This window comes from Geospiza fortis, unplaced genomic scaffold (genome assembly GCF_000277835.1).
Source record: "Geospiza fortis unplaced genomic scaffold, GeoFor_1.0 scaffold165, whole genome shotgun sequence".
In the NCBI taxonomy this organism is placed as follows: domain Eukaryota; kingdom Metazoa; phylum Chordata; class Aves; order Passeriformes; family Thraupidae; genus Geospiza; species Geospiza fortis.
Genome location: NW_005054442.1, coordinates 1,449,346 through 1,467,507, shown reverse-complemented (window position 1 = coordinate 1,467,507; position 18,162 = coordinate 1,449,346). Strand labels below are relative to the sequence as shown.

The 18,162-nt window shown below is 37.6% G+C and overlaps 1 protein-coding gene across 1 annotated transcript in view; it reads right to left on the bottom strand.

Moving 5' to 3' along the window:
* The window catches only part of GAS2 (growth arrest specific 2), a 92,428-nt gene that overhangs the window by 73,945 nt on the left and 321 nt on the right, over window positions 1–18,162 (bottom strand). Inside the window, exons 2-3 of the mRNA XM_005427368.2 lie at window positions 8,541–8,700; window positions 750–874 (exon numbers count right to left, since the gene is read on the bottom strand). Of these exons, the coding sequence (XP_005427425.1) occupies window positions 750–874; window positions 8,541–8,682 (267 nt within the window). The 5' untranslated portion in view covers window positions 8,683–8,700. The remainder of the gene's footprint in view (window positions 1–749; window positions 875–8,540; window positions 8,701–18,162) is intronic.

Here is an 18,162-nt window from a genome sequence, read left to right as displayed (position 1 = left end):
CCTTTTTTTTACCTGTTCTTTATTTGCCTGTTTTAGCTTTCAAGGAAGATGTACCTGAATGCAACCAAAAATATAAGACCAGTTTCACACGGAATGTTTTAATGTGTCAACCATTTAATTCTACTTCTTCAAGAAATGAACTTGCTGCACTCCTGAATGTTTCCCAGTAAGATTGTCCCATGAGAATAGTTTAAATTAAAGCAAGGTTGTGTTCAAACAAGTCCATAAATGGATCCTTCCAAAACTCCTAAGTATCTTTTAAGTTTCACATTTTCCATACAATTCCTTCAACTCTTTACTGAAACCCCTCCCAGTACACCAACAGGATCTTTAAACTCAAGGCACCAAAACTAACTATAGAGTTTTATTATTGGTCTCCCTAGAGCTGTTCTTAGAGGAGAAGACACCTCCCACAGCTACTTAATATTCCCCTTGAAAATAAATACAAGGATCATATTTTCACTATTGCCTACCACATCCCGCTGCTAGGTCTGGTTTATTCTTATTCTCCACATATTACAAGTACTTTTTGAGTAACTGCTTTGCATATATACTTAAATAAGTACCCAATAAACATTATTTCCATCAATTTCATATTGTAATTTTTCTACACAGAGCAATTTCCTCCCCATCCATCTGCAGAATCTCCACATATAAACCTCTTAAGTGTTCAAAAAAACCCTCATTACCAAAATGGTGGGATACATCAGATGCTGATATTAAATGCTAGAGTGTTGACCAACACTTACTTTGACAGTCTTGATTGCATCAAAGCTGTTTTCTTTAAATTTCTCCTGCAGGGTCTCAGCTAACCGGCAAAGCAAGGCACCATTATCCAATTTCTCCATAAAGGTTTCTGCTGTTATTTCTCTACCTGAACATCAAACAGAAAGTTAACATGGCAGAAAGCATGCAATGGTATAGACTGCATTCATGTAAAAAGATACATTAAAAAAAAAAACAACTGAAAAAAGCTTTAACTGAAAAACTTGCGTTACTTTGAATATTTTATGAATAACCTCAATACTACTTTACTGGTAGATATACAGCAAATTATGGGAAAAAACCCATGCTTTCTTTGGGAAGGCATGTGATATTTGAAAAATAGTTCTAGCATATCCAACCCCATGTATTTCACTTTACTTATGAAGATCCAGTGCTTTGAACATAATGTTTTAAAAGAGAGAGTACAGCAGGAAAATGGTTTACACCAGTGTGCGTGGGCAGTTATAGCATGAATTGCTAAGAGTTGATTTGTAACAGAAGTAGAAAACCATGTCAGAAAGGAAAGGGTGGTATATTTTTAGTAGATTCTTAATCCTTCAAGTAGAGAAGACAGTGACTGCAATGCTCCTATGAATGTTCTTTTCCAGAAGTAAAGTTAGGTACATAACAAAATAACGGAGAGTAAAATTTCACGTTTTACCTCTACTTGCCACACAGATCAAAATTTTCACTAAAAGAACAAACTTAAAATGCCCTGCTTTTAAACTATATCCATTCTCATATCAGACTATATGGCATTACTTCAGCTGCCAGGAACTGTCCCCTCTTCTACAGCAGGCCAGAGAAGCTTACATAACAATGAAATCACATCCCCCTGGAAGAGGGGATCACATGTGCCATGAGGAGATTGCATGCTGACCCCAGATGGGAAGGGAGTTATTTACCATGCAAGACTAAACTTCCAGGATCTTAACATAACCTTCAGTAAAAATATTCCTATTTCCTATTGAAGGTTTTTCATTTTCACATTCCTACTGAAAAATTTCCCTTTACTTTGGACACTATGTTGATGAGCTGCTGTATTTTTCAGCCCTTTTAACTTCGACTCATATCAAGAGAACATCAAGGAATAATTCTTGTTCTTCCAATTATGACAGCATTTTTTTCCCTCCAGTATTTAAATATGCCATTCAGGAAATAACACTACTAACTCGTTTTTCATAGGCTGTTACATAGCATGCATTAGCAACAATAGTCTAATGTGCCAAAAAAAAAAAATAATATTTAAAAACTGAAGTGAGACTGGTTCCTCATCCCATCCACGTCCACTCCTGCTTCCATGAGATGTCTGGAAACTGGAAAGATTAATTTGTTTAGAACAGGTTCACTGCAATTTTTTGTCAAACAAAATAGGAAAAGTAAAGCTTTCCTGTATCTTTTTGCTAAGAAGAGAGGGGGAAAAATAACATTCAAAAGTAACAAAAATGAAGTATATGCATTAGTACTGAACTTCTTGCTGATACATTGTAACCTGATACTCCATGTCACAATACTGAAGATAGCAGCATTATAAAGCAGTAAGGTTTTAAAAAATGCTATAGGAAAGCTGACTTCTCTAGGCCCTTGTCTGAAAACTTTGAGATACTTTAGCATTTTTGGGCAAAACCCAAAATGTGAGTCCTTTCAGTTTGGTAGGTTAAGATAAAAACGATAAAGATTGTTGCAGCAAACCATCTTCAGATACAGCACTCTTCTGTTTTTCATTGAAGCTAAACTTGTTTTTTTTAATAAAACACTTAACTTCAGAAATATCTTTTTAACATGAAGATTTTCCCTGTTTTATTCCCACTTGATTCTATTTGCCATGTAGCCCACTTTATAGCTCCTGTATGCATAAATGACTTCTCCAGGCAAAGGAGCAATAGCAGCACTGCAGACATGCAGAGTTAGCTTATGCCTAACTGATATTATTTTTGCCATATCTGCAGATTAAATGAAGCCAGGAATGAAACTATAATAGCCCAGACATAAAAAAACTGAACAGTTCACCATCTCAAAAGACTTTGCCATCATTCTAGCCTACATATTTTCCCATTTGCCCCATCAGCATTTTTATAAAATGCTCTAAAGCCACTAGAAAGATAAATTTTAAAAATAACTATGCTTCAGGAGTTGCTTGAGTATTACTTTTATAATATACCCCTTCTCTTCTAAAAATTTTATTTCAAGTATCTTTAACAGACCACAAATTTTTGTTTTGCAACACAATTTTTCCACAAACACAAACCACCCCCACATTCTACATCTCTTCTGTCCTATGATATACAGATGCATCATTTCATAATAATATAATGTTATAAAACCCTTAAAAATTCTTTAACAATATTTTCTTTTTACAAAGATATAAAAAAATTTGGTTATCTTCTTCTGCTATTGAACAATATATTTATATTATTTTAAGTGCTGAATTGCATTAGCAGTTTGGTCACTGCATATTGCACACTAAACTGGATTATTTGAGTTCTATTTGCCTTTATGAAATCTGAAAGAATGAGTTTTGCATTGAACATCTGTCTCCAATGAAAAGTATATTAGGTGTCAGCTTTCAGTTCACTGTATTTTATGGCTTCATAAGGTGGCATTTCTTTGCTGAAACAGACATGCTGACATATTTAACAGTAGAAATGTATTGATTCAAGTAAGAGTAATGTTCATAACCTGAGGAAAAAAAAATTGCTTCATGTATTTGTATGGAAAAAACATCAAACTCCATTAAAAATGTACAATTCCCCCTATAATTACCAGAAAGCAGTTGCAATGTTTTTATAGAATGGTAATAACATTAAGTATAATAAAAAAAACAACACTGCAAGTATGAGAAGAAAATCCAGGAATACGAAAGCTTTCAGAAACCTCTCAAGGGCTGCCTACCCTCTCTTTTACCACAACCACCAGAAAAAGTCCCCTCAAAAAGTTAAACAGCTGCATCTGAACCACTTGCAAACTGTGAGCAACTATCTGTAAGGTCACCCAGTCCTGGGGGACCTCATAAAACCAGACTGGAGGTCCATGAAAAAATAATGGAAGAGAGTTCATGCCTTGGGTGTGTGACCACAAGATAAAGAGGATAAAGTTTTCCTTACAGGTCTCAGACATGCAGAGCCTTCAGAAGAAGAGATGGACTTAAAGACTCAGATACCCAAATCTAGTCAATTCCTCTATCACACTTGGGGTAATAACTACAGGGCAAGACTGACTCCAGCCTCACAACTTACTGATGGATTATTTTAATTGTATATTTTGTGTAGTAACACAAAACCAGTAGTTTACAAATAGAAATATTTTACTTAAGTGAATCTCCAAAACATCTACAATACTGAGGCCCTACTGAAACAATTGCTCCTGACCCTTTCAATTCACATGGCACATAAACACAAGAAAACAAAATGTGATAAAAATAAAGAAAACCAAGGCCAATGACTACGCATATACAAAACTGGTTTTTTTTCTGACAAGACTGCTCTGTTCCCTACAATAGTTGACAGTAGGAGAAATAATTTTGAAAGCATTGAGACATTACTACTTACTTGAAACAGGACATATAAAAAATTCCAAAGGCATGCTGATAATAAAGAAAATTATAAAGCAACTCAATCAAGTAAGAAACTATACCAGTGCCAGTAGAATCACTGGAGGTATCAGTACTGTGAATATCTTGGATATTCAGACAATTGAAACCTGTATTTCCCACTGGATCGATCTGAACAAACTGATGTTGAAAATACACATTCTGTTACAGAATGCTCTTAGGCAACAAGGTGAGCAAGAATACTAAGCTGACACAGATTTAATTCAGAATCAAAGAAAGACAGTTTTTTTGCAAAAGACTCACCATTCTCCAACTTCAAACTGTACACCACCTTCAACCTTATAAATACTTAGCCTTTTCTTCAACTTGATGCCTCTCCTAACATCCCCACCTCTGTTCCTTTCCTCCAAGCCTCCTTCACTTTTGCACCCAAGCAACTTTTACATGCATCAAACAATGTTCAATGTTTACATGTCCAGTTTCTCAGCATCTTGCATTCCCTAGCCTCCCACCTATGAGCCTCTGAAGCCCTCTTCTGTTAAGAGGGCTCAGGACTGAAACCTTGGAACCTGACATATGCTTGAGGTGTAGTCAGTCCCACATGCTAAATTAAGCTGGATGGAATAAAAAGACAATATAACCCTCTGCAGCTTGTAAATAAACTCTGGGAATGGGGAAAAAAATTAGAGGTCCACAAAACAGCCAAAGAGGAAACAGGGAAACCATCTCTCTGTACGTGTCCTAAACTACAGGCTGGAAAGGTCCTCTCCTCCTCTTGTCAGCCATTCTGCTTGTGCAGACACACAGAAGAAAACAAAACAATACTAGAGAGTAAAGCAGACAAGCAAATCTTTCAGATTGCCATTTTGCCTCTACTAGAAGAGTTCTGTGGCCCAAGTGTGCTAATTCCCATATGCAGCTTGCTCAGGGTGGAATAGAACTTTTCAGCGTCCACGAGAACATTCTACTAAAGTATATGTACAATCTACCAAATTTGGAGTTTGTCAGAAGTGAAAGCATTCCCAAATGCTTCATTAGCTCTATACCTAATAGAAACAAGGCTCAGAGATCATTATGACTTGCAAGTCAGATAGATTAACACATCTCATGAGCTTTGTCACTGTCACTCTTGACTGAAACACCAAAGCTCAACAGAGAGAAGCAAGGGCAGGAGACACAACATCCATGGCTACAATCTTCCTTTCCAGCAGACAAACCACAACACTGACATGTCCCACTTTGGAAATGCTCTAATGTACAATATCATATGAGTTAATCCTATCTGACACATGGATTTCATCTGCAATGTCCTTTTTCCAGCCCCCAGCGTATAGACAGCTAAAATCTATTCAGCAATGCAGCTGTAAAGATGAACTGTCCTCTCAGAAGCTCTGAGTTTCTCTGACATGGTTCCAAAAAATAATTAGCAAAGTGTACACAAAAGTACTAGTGATTACTAAACAAAAACCCTCACAACAATGTCCATGCTAAATTAAATATGCAAAGTCTCAGGATTAAAAGTTCTTCCAATGTTATTTTCCAGCCGCACCATGTATCTCACTTCTCTAATTTACCAATTGGGTAAGGTCAAATTCTAGCTATTCCTACTTTCTATCTGGTATCAAAACACTTCATTCATATTATAAAGTGCAATATCCCAATAATGTTTTCCAGCTTGGTTTTGAACCCACATCAAGCTATGCTGCTGCAAAACCATCACCATTCCACCTTCCAGTAACACTGCATAGAACATAACTGTCTCTCCACAAAAATCTCCTAAAAAACCATCCCTTGATCAAACTACCTCAAAGAGTTTCAGCCTTGTATTTGCCTAAAATACTATTTTTTTAACCTATATTTCTTTGAAAATATTATGTGTCCTTGTTGAGCCCCAGTACAGATGAATGACAAAAATATAAGTGAAACAAAGCAGCAAAAATTAAACGAAATGCATATTAATTTCCTTTATGAATTGAGAAATCTTATTGCATGAAAACTGCAATAAGGCCACTTACAATGTAGCCACAGAAGATACAGGCAGAGCAAGCCAGGATGTGGATACACACAGTATTATCTGCTCCCTGCTACTTGCACATCCATGCATGTCAAGATTTACTGACCATTAACTCAAAATACATTATTTCTTCCACGTAGACAGGAAAAAACCCAAAACAAACAAAAAAAGCCTTCCATATTCTTCTATCCTTTTGAATGCTGAAAAAATGCATGCTGTATATTCATTTCTATTTTACTGCACAGCAGCATCCTCACACATACCTTCTCCATTTAAAGTTTACCCAAATTATGCAGTAATTAAACAAAATTTGAATTCTGAGTTAATATACTCTTATGAATAATAATTATTTTAATTCACACCTCATTTATTTTGAATGTGAATTTTAATTTGATTGAACTATTAATTTGAATAACAATGTCTACATAGGAATTCAAAGCACTCTAACAAAACACTATAATTTCAATTCATCAGCACAAACTCTGAGAAAAGGAGAGCTTGAGGCAAGAAGGTGTAGGGGAATGCATTAAGCAAATGAACTGTATACGGTGCTTAATTAAAAGAAGGTTGTGCCCATTTAGTTCTGCAGCACAGAACTTGGTGTCCATATGAAAAATCAGATATTTAATTACAGTTGGCATTTCGGAACCTCCTGCTGGTTGCTGCTTTCTTGCTCAAAGAGTGACCTCATTCCTAAACTTATCACTGGGAGAACTCTGTTACAAACTGCAAGCAATCTTCTATTTGTTTTAGAGTGGATCACTAAAACTTCATTGTTCAAAACATTTAAACAATATATTGAATCCATAATTGAATGTGCTACTTCCAATTCAAAAAACACACTTGGATTACTGTCTTTTGATAATTGGAATGAAAAGTGCTGAATTTTGTTCTGGTTTTGCATAGACAATTTTATATTCAAAACACATTAATTTAAATGGAAGTGCCATACAAATAAATAATTTAAAACACCTGCCACTTTTGCAGTTGTGGATTCATAACTCAACTCAAAAATAGGTATTGTCTACCTGCAAAATATGGTGTTCTATTGACATTGTGCTTATTGATCACATCTGTCATAAGTGATATTTCCTTTTCTTTCTCTTAAAAAAAGGGAAATAGAGCAATATAGAATGTGTTGATGAAAGACACTGGATATACTCTGTTACTGTATGATATCACTGAGATGGTTTAACTACAGCATTTGCCATGACAAGACACGGCCCATGTCTCACCAGAACAGATTTTCAGAGAATTTTTTTAAAAACTAAATAAATCCTCCAAAATCATGCACACCATTTTTCTTCCAAAATTCCATCAACTAAAAATATAATAATGTAAATATAGCTTCTGAAATATTTTTCCTCTCTTTATTTAATGAGAGGAATTACTGGCATGTCTCCCTTAGGATGAGGTATTCTTGAAGTAATCTATTTCTTTGGTAATATCCTCTGTATTTACAGAGATCACATAAAAGATATTTTTACCAGAGTGTTCTCAGAAACAACATGCTATTTCCTAGCTCATAATTTCTAAATTCCACCTTCTTGAATAATTTGCACATCTCTTTCCTTCCTGCCAGGGACAATCTCATTTGCTCTTTTTCTTATGTACCTGATTTTTTTCCCTCAATTTTGGTTTGCATCCTCTTCTGACAACAGCAAGCTTTGTCTTCACAAACCAAGATGCACATCAGTAAATCTCCAGGTCCCAGCTAAGCTAGATCAAACCCCTCTATGCACATGCTACCACAAGTCTCAGCATGCATTGCCTTGGGCAGCAATTATAATTACTTGACCACTTGGTCAGAGAAGAGCTATTAAATGGTTCCTCCTGCTCAAGACTGTCACTACACCATACTCTTCAGGAGGCCTATCAATAAAAATGGAAGACATAGGTGAAAGCAGCAATTAGTATCATTCATCTTAGTGGTATAGGTACAGAAAATACATGCAAAAAAAAAAAAGAATTACAAGGAAATTTGAAAGCAAACTAAACACAGAATGTATAATATTCAGTTATGCAACTCACAAACACAATGGGGGCAAATGACTCATCAGTTTTCTGACCTTGCTAATATTTGTGTTATATGATGGTAGCTATGTAATCATAACTTTGTTTTTGAAACAGAAAGAAATCTGAATTCCCAGCTAACAGTGCAAGGAGCTCTCACACTGCCCAGTATGTGCATTCCATCTTGTTGTACCTTACCCAGTAGGTTTGTGAGCCAGAGGGCCAAATCCTCCTTCATTGGCAGCAAGTTGGCCTCGTGTCTGCTGGCAAGCCACTGACTGTACTGGTGCATGTCGGAGAGGCCAGGCCCTCGTGCCTTCGGGCTCAGGGCAGTACACATGGCTTATCCTCTTGTCCCCTGCTCACAAAATTATGTAAAAAGAAAAAAGAAAAGAAGTTCTTCGTTATACCAATTAAAGTCTCACGTGCTCTATTTTTAGAATTATAGAAAATAATCCCAACCAGAATATAATGCCCATCTCTGGAAGTGTTCAAGGCCATGCTGGACGGGTTTTTGAGCACCCTGGGCTAGTGGAAGGTGTCCCTGTCTTTAAGGTCCCATCCAACCTGAACCATTCTGTGATTCAATCATGACAACAGTAATCATGTACCCAAGAAATCAGAAATCAGACAAACAGAGGTGGATCTAACACATGGTCACACACACCAGTGACCAAAACTTTGTTTTGTTAATGGATTTTTTTGTAAGTGATTAAATCATACAGATAAATGTTAACTTCATTTGTACTCACCAAGCTACATGTTGCCAACACAACAAAATGTTCTGCAAGGAATTATTAAAATAAAATAAACATTTTGCACAAAGCTAACAACTCACTATGGTGCCTGACCCAATACTCAATACCAATTCAGATTAACTGGAGAGCTTCAGAGATTTTTGGACCATTCCCAGGAAAAACATGGCAACAACCAAATTGCACTCCTACAGCAAACTTATTAACAAGTAAAAAATGCTGAAACCAAATGGAAACAGCCTATTCAGCTTCAAAATTATTAAAGAAAAAACTACACCAAATATATTGACTCAATAGCATTATTTCTTCAGAAAGCAGCAGAACAGCTAGCGTTGGTCACTCACACTTGCCACTTCCAAAATTCTCCTCTGCTTCAGTGATGACTTACTGAAACTTTCCAGGTAAGACAACTAATTTTGAACACATGATGTACTAAGCATTGTCAGTCACAGGAGCCACTGCTGGACCTATCTCTGTGTCTCAAGGGCTAGTTCTCCACCTGGGGCAGAAGTGTGAAAGGTTATTTTTCCCTCTCTGAAAGAACCTTGTAGTGATTGTAGCAGGGAGCTGAAATACTTCCTTGCCTGGTAGGCTGTAGCCTACACCAACCAGCAGACACAAGGGTGTCACTGACATATTTTATGAAAATCCTTTCGCTAGGATTTTTCTCCTGAGAAGCTGAGGCCTCAGAAACAAAATGTAAACAATAATTATTTGATGGCTGTGGAATGTGGTCTGGAGATGGTTTACCAACAGGTTCATCTTTGATTGGTTCCATGTGAATAGTTTTTAATTAATGGCAAATCACAGCCAGCTGTGTTGGACTCTCTGAGTCTGTCACGAGATTTTATTATTCATTCCTTTCTAGCTTTCTGATGTCTCCTTTATCTTTCTTTAGTATACTTTAAAAAATCATTTTCTTTTATTATAATATATATCATAAAATAATAAATCAGCCTTCTGAAACATGGAGTCAAGATTCTCATTTCTTCCCTCGTCCTGGGGACCCTCAAGCATCACCACACAAGGTGTTGTACAGGTGGCACTAGACAGACGTTAACTGACTGTGAGACCCATGAGGAAGAGTCCTTTGCCAATTCTCCACACTAATTGTAGTAAGACATGTCAACTGCCTTCAATTTCTGAACCTGCAAACACTCTCCCACTGTCCTTTGCATACCTTTTACACCAGGTAAGAGATATTTGTGACCTTAAAAACAACAGCAGAAAAAAGAACAATTTATTATACTATCCATTGTGGCCTGAATAACAAAAATACTGAAACCAATTTCTACGCCGAAAGAGACAATATTTACTAAATGTAAAAAAAAAAAATTAAATTGCCTTTCCATAAAATTGTGCTGTAACTGACTTTTCCTAATGTATGAAATGGTATTTGGGATATCTTAATACTTGTATTAAAATACTTCAGCATTTTTAACCTACTCTGTGTAACTAAACTCCATGTTTGCAAAAAGGTCTGCATAAGCTCTTTTTGACAGTACCTCACCCCAAGTCCTGAAGTTTAGCTTGCCCTTGAGATAGGCACAGCTTTCATTATAAATATACTTCTTATTGAAATTAGACAACTTTTTTTCAGTGGGGGAGAAGCAAAAACATACATAAAAATATTCTCTTCTATAAACATATATTTCTGAATTATGAGTAGATTTTACATTTTTCTAACAAAAAAAAAATCTTTATGTATCAAAGTTTCCTTGAAGGCAGAGGATTTTAAAGCAGATTAAAGTGCTTAACTCATGTACAGCCCTGTTGTGAAACTGACTTTGTAAAAATGTCAGCTTGGATTTATGGCTTCCTGGTGAATTAAATTCAAATCATACCTGTTCATTTAGGGCAGGCTGCAAGGGAGGGGAGGGAAAAGACTTGGACTGTTAACTCTGCAAAAATCAATCATCTGGACTGGCACTCTCAAAATAGATTGATTCAGACTAGAAGCTACCAACAGCTAAGGAATTTCAATGACAACATATTTAAAGTTTCTCTACATTAGTCAGAATCACATAAATTACTCTTTCAAGTCATTTTGGATAGAAACAGAGGCAAGACAGATAACTGACACCAGTTGTCATCAAAGATTATAGGGGAAAGATCAAGGATCTATCACATACTTGCTTTCCAGAAAGAGACTTCAAATAATTTTGACCACTTTCTGGGGCCTATAACCTCCACTGATACAGAGAGCCAGAAGTGAAATAAGTAAATAAGTTTTTTCTCTTGAATTACCATTGCAATGACAGTGGTAAAATGCAAAAAAAAAAAAAAAAAGGTTCTTATTCATTTGGGAAAATCCTGCAATTTGTTTTTCTTTACATACAAATTGAAAAAATACAACAGAAAAAGCAGAACTGTTTCACTAAAAGAACCAGTTAGACCCTGCACCTCTTCCCTGGGAAGAATTTCACATTTCATACATGCTTTGTGGAGGGAGTTAGACTGGATGACACTTGGAGGTGCCTTCCAACCCAAATGTATTGTTATTTTATATTTCAGGGATGCTCAGAGCAATATTAATCATGAAACTCCACATAGGGTCTGCCCTGCTATAAGGGTAAAAATTGGCACGCACACATTGAGCTGGGTTGTGCCAAGAAGAAAACAAGAGGCAATACCCTTTTCTTTCACCCCACCTCATCACTTCCAGGACCATGGATATGAAGTGCTCTATGGAAACCTGGGGCTAATTATGGGTTAATTAATCCCCAGCATTATGATATGGCTGACAGTCATCCAGGCACAACACAGGCTGCTGAAGGGGTGAAGGAATTCTAGGGTCTCAAAGCTACATCGTTTAAGACAAGATAAAACAGAAGGAAGGCTTCTTAAACAGCTACATGGAAGCAGTCTGGGTTTCCACAAGAGTCTGTGGAAGAAGCACTGCAGTCTATTCACACTTCAGGCCTGTTTCTGTGGAAATGCAGAGTATAACTGCATTATAGAGAAATGGGGGAATAGCGATGTTATTTCAGTTTGTCTCTAAAATACAGCATTGTCTTTGAGTATATTTCATACTGTCCTAACTCAGTAATCAGGCTGTGTAAAGTCCAAAGAAACTTCTGAGACTCATTCAGGGAAGAAAAGTGTGAGAAGATAGATTTTGGAGGATGCAAGGGTGCTTTAGTCTCTTAGTAACTCTGGTAAGTAAGAAGAAAAAAGAGGGACAGGAAGGGTATTCTGAGTTTAAGGTGCTTTTCATATGACACATCCTCAGAATGAGAAACTGGAAAGATAACAAAAGCCAGACAGACAGGTGACAAAATGAAGGTGAAAATGAGATAGATATAGAGAAATAGAGATGCATTAATCATTTTCACTCTAGAAGGTGAAAATGATTAATGCATCTCTATACTGGGACTAGGTCTGCTTGAAATAGTAGCCCTGAATGAAAATAATGTATGCACTAATTTGTGAAGTGGGCATGCAAAGTGAGGACTGAGGAATGAGAAAGTTAATACTGATGAAGAGCCTGAAGAATCACAGATAAATCACATACAAGCCAACCTCACCTCTGTGTAAATTTTCTTTGATTTCATGTCAAAAAAACCACTGAATTTTTCACTTCTCCACTACTTTTCTGAAAAACTGCCCTACACTTCAGTAAAATCCACAAAATTCCTACCTTGGACTTTTAAAATTAATTATTAAAAAATTAAAACTCAGCTTCCAAGGAGCAGAGTATCTCCTGTCACAAACTCTACAAGTTATACTGGAGATCAGTTATCAAACTGCAAGCACCAGAAACTTTCCAGCTCTGAATTATCTTTCATGAAAACACTGATTGCTACTGAACCTGTTAAATTCAATTTAAGCCTTCACAATACTTCAGCACTGAAGTACCCAAGTTTCAATAAATAGTTCATCTACTTCATCAATTGTACTTATTAGAACTTCATCACACAGTAGCTGGGATCCATGAAGAAGCCAAAATGTGAGAGTTCTGTGAAAGTGACAGCAGTGGAGTACTGAGCTCCTTCAAGATCTGTTTGAAGATTCTCCCTGTGGTGAAGGCCAGGCCCTTGTTTCATCACTCAGATACCTTCAAATCTCTTCCTTAAAATGTCTTAATATATTTATATTTTAATGAACTGAAGAAAAGTTTGTTGACAATGTCTCAGTGAGGAATCTGGTCAGAAGGATGGACTAACTTTCATCAGAGGTGGACAGCAGCTTTTAAGGATACATCAGCACAGCTGAGGTAAGTCTCTGGCCCCAACAACTATTTCATCCTCTTCCTTTTGGCAGACAAGGTATGAACCAAGGAGCCAAAAAATATTGGGTTTCCTAATCTCCCTATTTTCTAACAGCAACATCAAGTCACCACATATACAGCTGTTTAAAACTAGCCAACACGAACATGACAAATATTTTATAGAATGTTACATTTCCCTGTAAACTGGTGAGGCTGACGTGATAAGCACAAGCATTTTCAAAACTCACCTCTAAATGCTTTAAAGCAAGTGCTTCCCTCTACTATTCAGAATGTAGATGAGGAACAGTCTTTGACTACTTTTCATCCTGTTTTGTTACAGTTCATATTTATGTAGCACAACCCTTTTTTCAGCCTCTCTCTAGGAGAGGATGATGTCTCAAATTCTTAGCCTCATTGTCTAGATGAAGAATTCAGCGTGGGATGGTTTACAGTACACTCAGAAATGTGTATCAGATTCAACACTGTAAAAGGTCTTGTTTCTCTCTGCTTGGTCCTACTGAACAGTGAAGTTTTTATTTTGCTTTACAGTAGTGCATTTAGTTATCTGTTTATTGCAGTTCATTGCTTGTATTTTGCCAGCAGTGTAACCTTACACTATCTGATGATTGTTATCAGTGATTATCAGGTGAAAGCAATGAGAATCAAACAAGTGATCTTCTGTGTTTCTACTGGCTTTTGTTGGGATTAACGGGTAGGAAAAAAGGAATCAAGAATGATACACTGTACTCAAAACACACAGGAGGCAAAGACTGTTTAACCCAGAAAGCAAAACTGGATGCACAATGAAGCATGATCAGTTGCAGATCCCCAGATTCAATTCCCTTTCCTATTCCAACCACCCTCCTTACCTGTAAATTTGTGATTATTTTCTTGAGCCAAGTATAAAAGGGGAGGAAAAAAATGTATATACATAAAAGCTTGCATGTATGCATAGATATACATACAAAGAAAATACATGTGTTCCAGCCTGCTAGATAATCGTGTAAACCAATAAGTTTTTACCCCAAATTACCCATCCAGTTCCAGCATATATGCATGCTTACACTGAGTAGCTGCTGGCTATGCAGTGCTTTTTGCACCATATGAGTTTCACTGTCACTTCAACCTGGTTCCCAATTAAATGTGCATTAATTCTCAAACAAAAAGGGGCTTGAACCATTTCTTGCAGCTTGCTCCCACATACAATCCTTCCAGGTCAGGAATGAAGAAGTCTTGCTGAGTCACTTGATCTTTATGACTTAAGAATTAGCATAGAAGTGGAAGTATCCAGTGAAGCAAGCATTTTTCTTTGTATTCAGTTAGAAAACAATAAAAAGTTAAAAGTGTCTATGAAGGGGAAAAAATCCATCATAAAGCAAATGCAGAACTCCCTACAGTGACCAATCAAATCACCTCTAATGCAAAGGTGCTACATGATGTACCTTTGCAGCAGAGCTGACATAAGAGCTGACAGGGACACTGTGACAGACATCAGGTTTGGCCCCCCAGGCACTCTTGCCCAGCAGGCAAGGTCAGTGACTGGCTCTGTGCAGCTGGCAGCCAAAGCAGAGCTATCCAGGACTGAACATCTGCATGTATGCCAGCTCAGTGGCCCAGGGGCTCTGCAAAGCTGGAACAACTGGAACAGAAGATGTCATAACTCTGCCTCAGACCCTGGGTTCAAAGACTCTTTTTCATAAATCTGATCAGGATTAAATAGGCAGGCTTTGAGCTTGTGCAATGAAATCTGTTATAACATGACTGAGGAAGCACAAAAGCCACCAGTTGTGGAAGAAACTAAACATCAAGCACACAACTGTGCAACTGCTTCACTGTCAGTGATAGAGGAAACAGACACAACTTAGACAAGGTCAGCAAGGTTTTCTCTGAAGGAACTTGAGCACTAGCCTGTACATTGGCTTTGACAGAGGGGTATCAGCCATAAATACAGACAATCTCCTGCTGTCTCCGAGAGAAGGTAATGCTACTGGAAAACAGCCAGCCTGGAAGGAGAGGAGACGCAGGATCAAAAGCCAGAACAGAGCTCATGAGTGTATCTGGCAAGGGTCTCTGCTGGATCTCCCTGCTAGCTCTAATCACCTCAAGCAGATGGAAAAGAACAGAACTTTTGAAATTTTACTAGAGTTTAAATGGACTGCATGCATCATTCACTAACTGCAACAGCAAGCTGAGTGCAAAAAAGGGGTAAGATTCAGTGTTCATAAACAGACTGGGCTGCAGAACAAAATGCATAATTGTGCAAGTAGAAATGAAGCTGCCCACAATTTGGGACCCATATTGCAATCACCACCTTCACATCATCAAGTGCCAGTTTTATAGACATGGCAGAAACAAGGATAAGTACATTCACATTTTAAAACTTACTTCAGTTTTCCTGTCTCAGTGTTGACATATTTTTCAGATTTGGAGAGTATAATAACAGTTCACAGACTAAAGGTTGCTCTTGTTTTTCCACATATATATATATACATATGTGTGTATACCCACATACATGCAGAAAGAGGGGGAAAAAAAAGATATATGAATGCCTTCCTTTGAGAGCCACAAAAATAACTAAAAACTTTTCATTTTTTAATGTCAGGAAACTGTTCCCCATGGTGAGATCTGCTAGACAGTGGAATGACTTTCCCAAATGAAACTGTGAAAGCTCCTTTTCTTGAAATGCTAAAAATGGACTAAAAGAAACAGTAAGAAAAAACCCAGAGAGTTGCCACTTTACTTAATCAGTCTTTATCACCTTCAATTTCCAGTTTACTACAGAAGAGTAATCACTCTCCTTTTGCCCTTTTACATACATAAAAGCAAACACAATCATTTTTAAAGTCATTCTGCTACTACGTTGCATATTGTCTCTTCAAGAGCTATTTGCAGAGCTTTCCCTTCTATAAGAAACAACAGGTCATTCTTATCTGCATTATCATACAGGTACCTTACATGTAATCTTAACTTTGCCCACTACTATAAACAAGCAGATAAAACATAAGCTGACAAATGCAGCACCATATCTTTATGAGGAAATTTAATTTTTCTAGATATTTTATTATCCTTATAAACTATACCACAACCAATTTGGCCCAAGGTTTCTGAGTTTTCCCAGATTAACTTGGAACACACTGTACATTAGGAGCAGGGGGAGGGGCACTGAAGGGGAACCACCATCTGAAACTCATTAATCAATTAGAATTTTTCATGGCTTGCATCAAAATGTGATCTACACTGATAGAGCAAGTTTTAATCACAAGAAGCCTTTGTCCTTTACATTATGAATACCCATTATGAGTGTGTGCAGCACTTTGAGGGGAGGATGGACAGCCTGGCACAGCAGCTCACCAATACTTTATACCTGTAAGGCCCTTGGTCTGAGGCCAGACCAAAACAAAGTTAACTGCACTTTAAAATCTGTTCTAATCATTGGAAGCCTAGACATTCTCAGGACTATGCCTAGTAGAAACAATTTTATTGCCTTGATAATGTCTCCCTTACCAAGAGGAAAGCAGAAAGTCTTTCTCACACAGACAAATTGAATGCTCCTAAAGCAAAACTTTAGGAACATTCAATATCTACTTGCTCATAAAATTATAGCTTCTGGAAACTGAGCCTGATTCCTAACACTGTCCAAAACCTCTGAAGTTGATTCCTCTTTGCATGGCTCTTACTATATGTTTTCCTGATTGTCTAAGCAAAATAGCCATTAAAAATTAGTACAAAAGTTTCAACCTCCACCAGTTAGAAAATAAAATACATATTTAAACTGACATTTCACATCTCACAAGGGGTAGAAGTGTCTTTTGCTGTAAGGACACCATGCAGACAGCACTACAAGCTGACTTCCAATCATCAGCTTTGCTTTTAGTTATGATGTTCCATTTCTAAATCCTGGCCTGAAATTAGTGTTAAGTTTAACTGAGAGGTGTAAAGTGGAGTTGAAGAGGTACTGTGCATAGTCAGTGTGCCAATTTAAATAAGACTGTAGGTAAAATAAATAAAGTGACCAAATAAGTCAGCAGGATAAAGTAAGTGGCAACTAGAACTTGAGGATAGTATTGACTCTTCAGCACTTCACCACCTTCATATAAGTTTGACCATGGTTCCAACAAGGGCAGTATAATCCTGATAGATGGCTCACGGCACCATACAGTATGAATTCAGGAATGTCCTATTTAGAAACTTCCTATTAAATCACAATCCACGTCACAAAACCCTCATCAAACTGTTACACTTGGCACAGCATCCACTTTGCAACGAAACAAAAAATACATAATGCACGTGGAAAACCAATAATAATTCGTTCATTTTTCATTGCAGAGTAACGTCAGAAGTATGTTGAAATTGCACTGGGGAGCCTGCAATGCATCCATCCTCCTGTCCCAGGAGCTGCAGTCCCCCAGGAGCGTGCAGAGCCAGCAGGCTCAGATGTCACCACTGCACCGGGATGCACACAGGAATCCCAGATAACAGCAACCTTCATTGCTCACACCTAGAACGTTAGTGAAGAAACACAGCGTGCAGATGTCACCATTGCACGGGGATGCACACAGCAATCCAGGATAACAGCAACCTTCACTCCTTACACCTAGAACGTTAGCGAAAAAACAGCGTGCAGATGTCACCATTGCACCGGGATGCACACAGCAATCCCGGATAACAGCAACCTTCATTGCTTACACCTAGAACGTTAGTGAAGAAACAGATCCTTCTTAAAAGCGAAACTCCGTCCTCGGAGATTTGAATCCAGAGCCTGAAGAGGAAACCAAGAGCCCTGGGCTAAGCAAGGGCGGCTTTTGGCACAAGAAGGGTCCGGTTCTCTCTCTCGGGGAGCGGCGGAGGGGCCGGG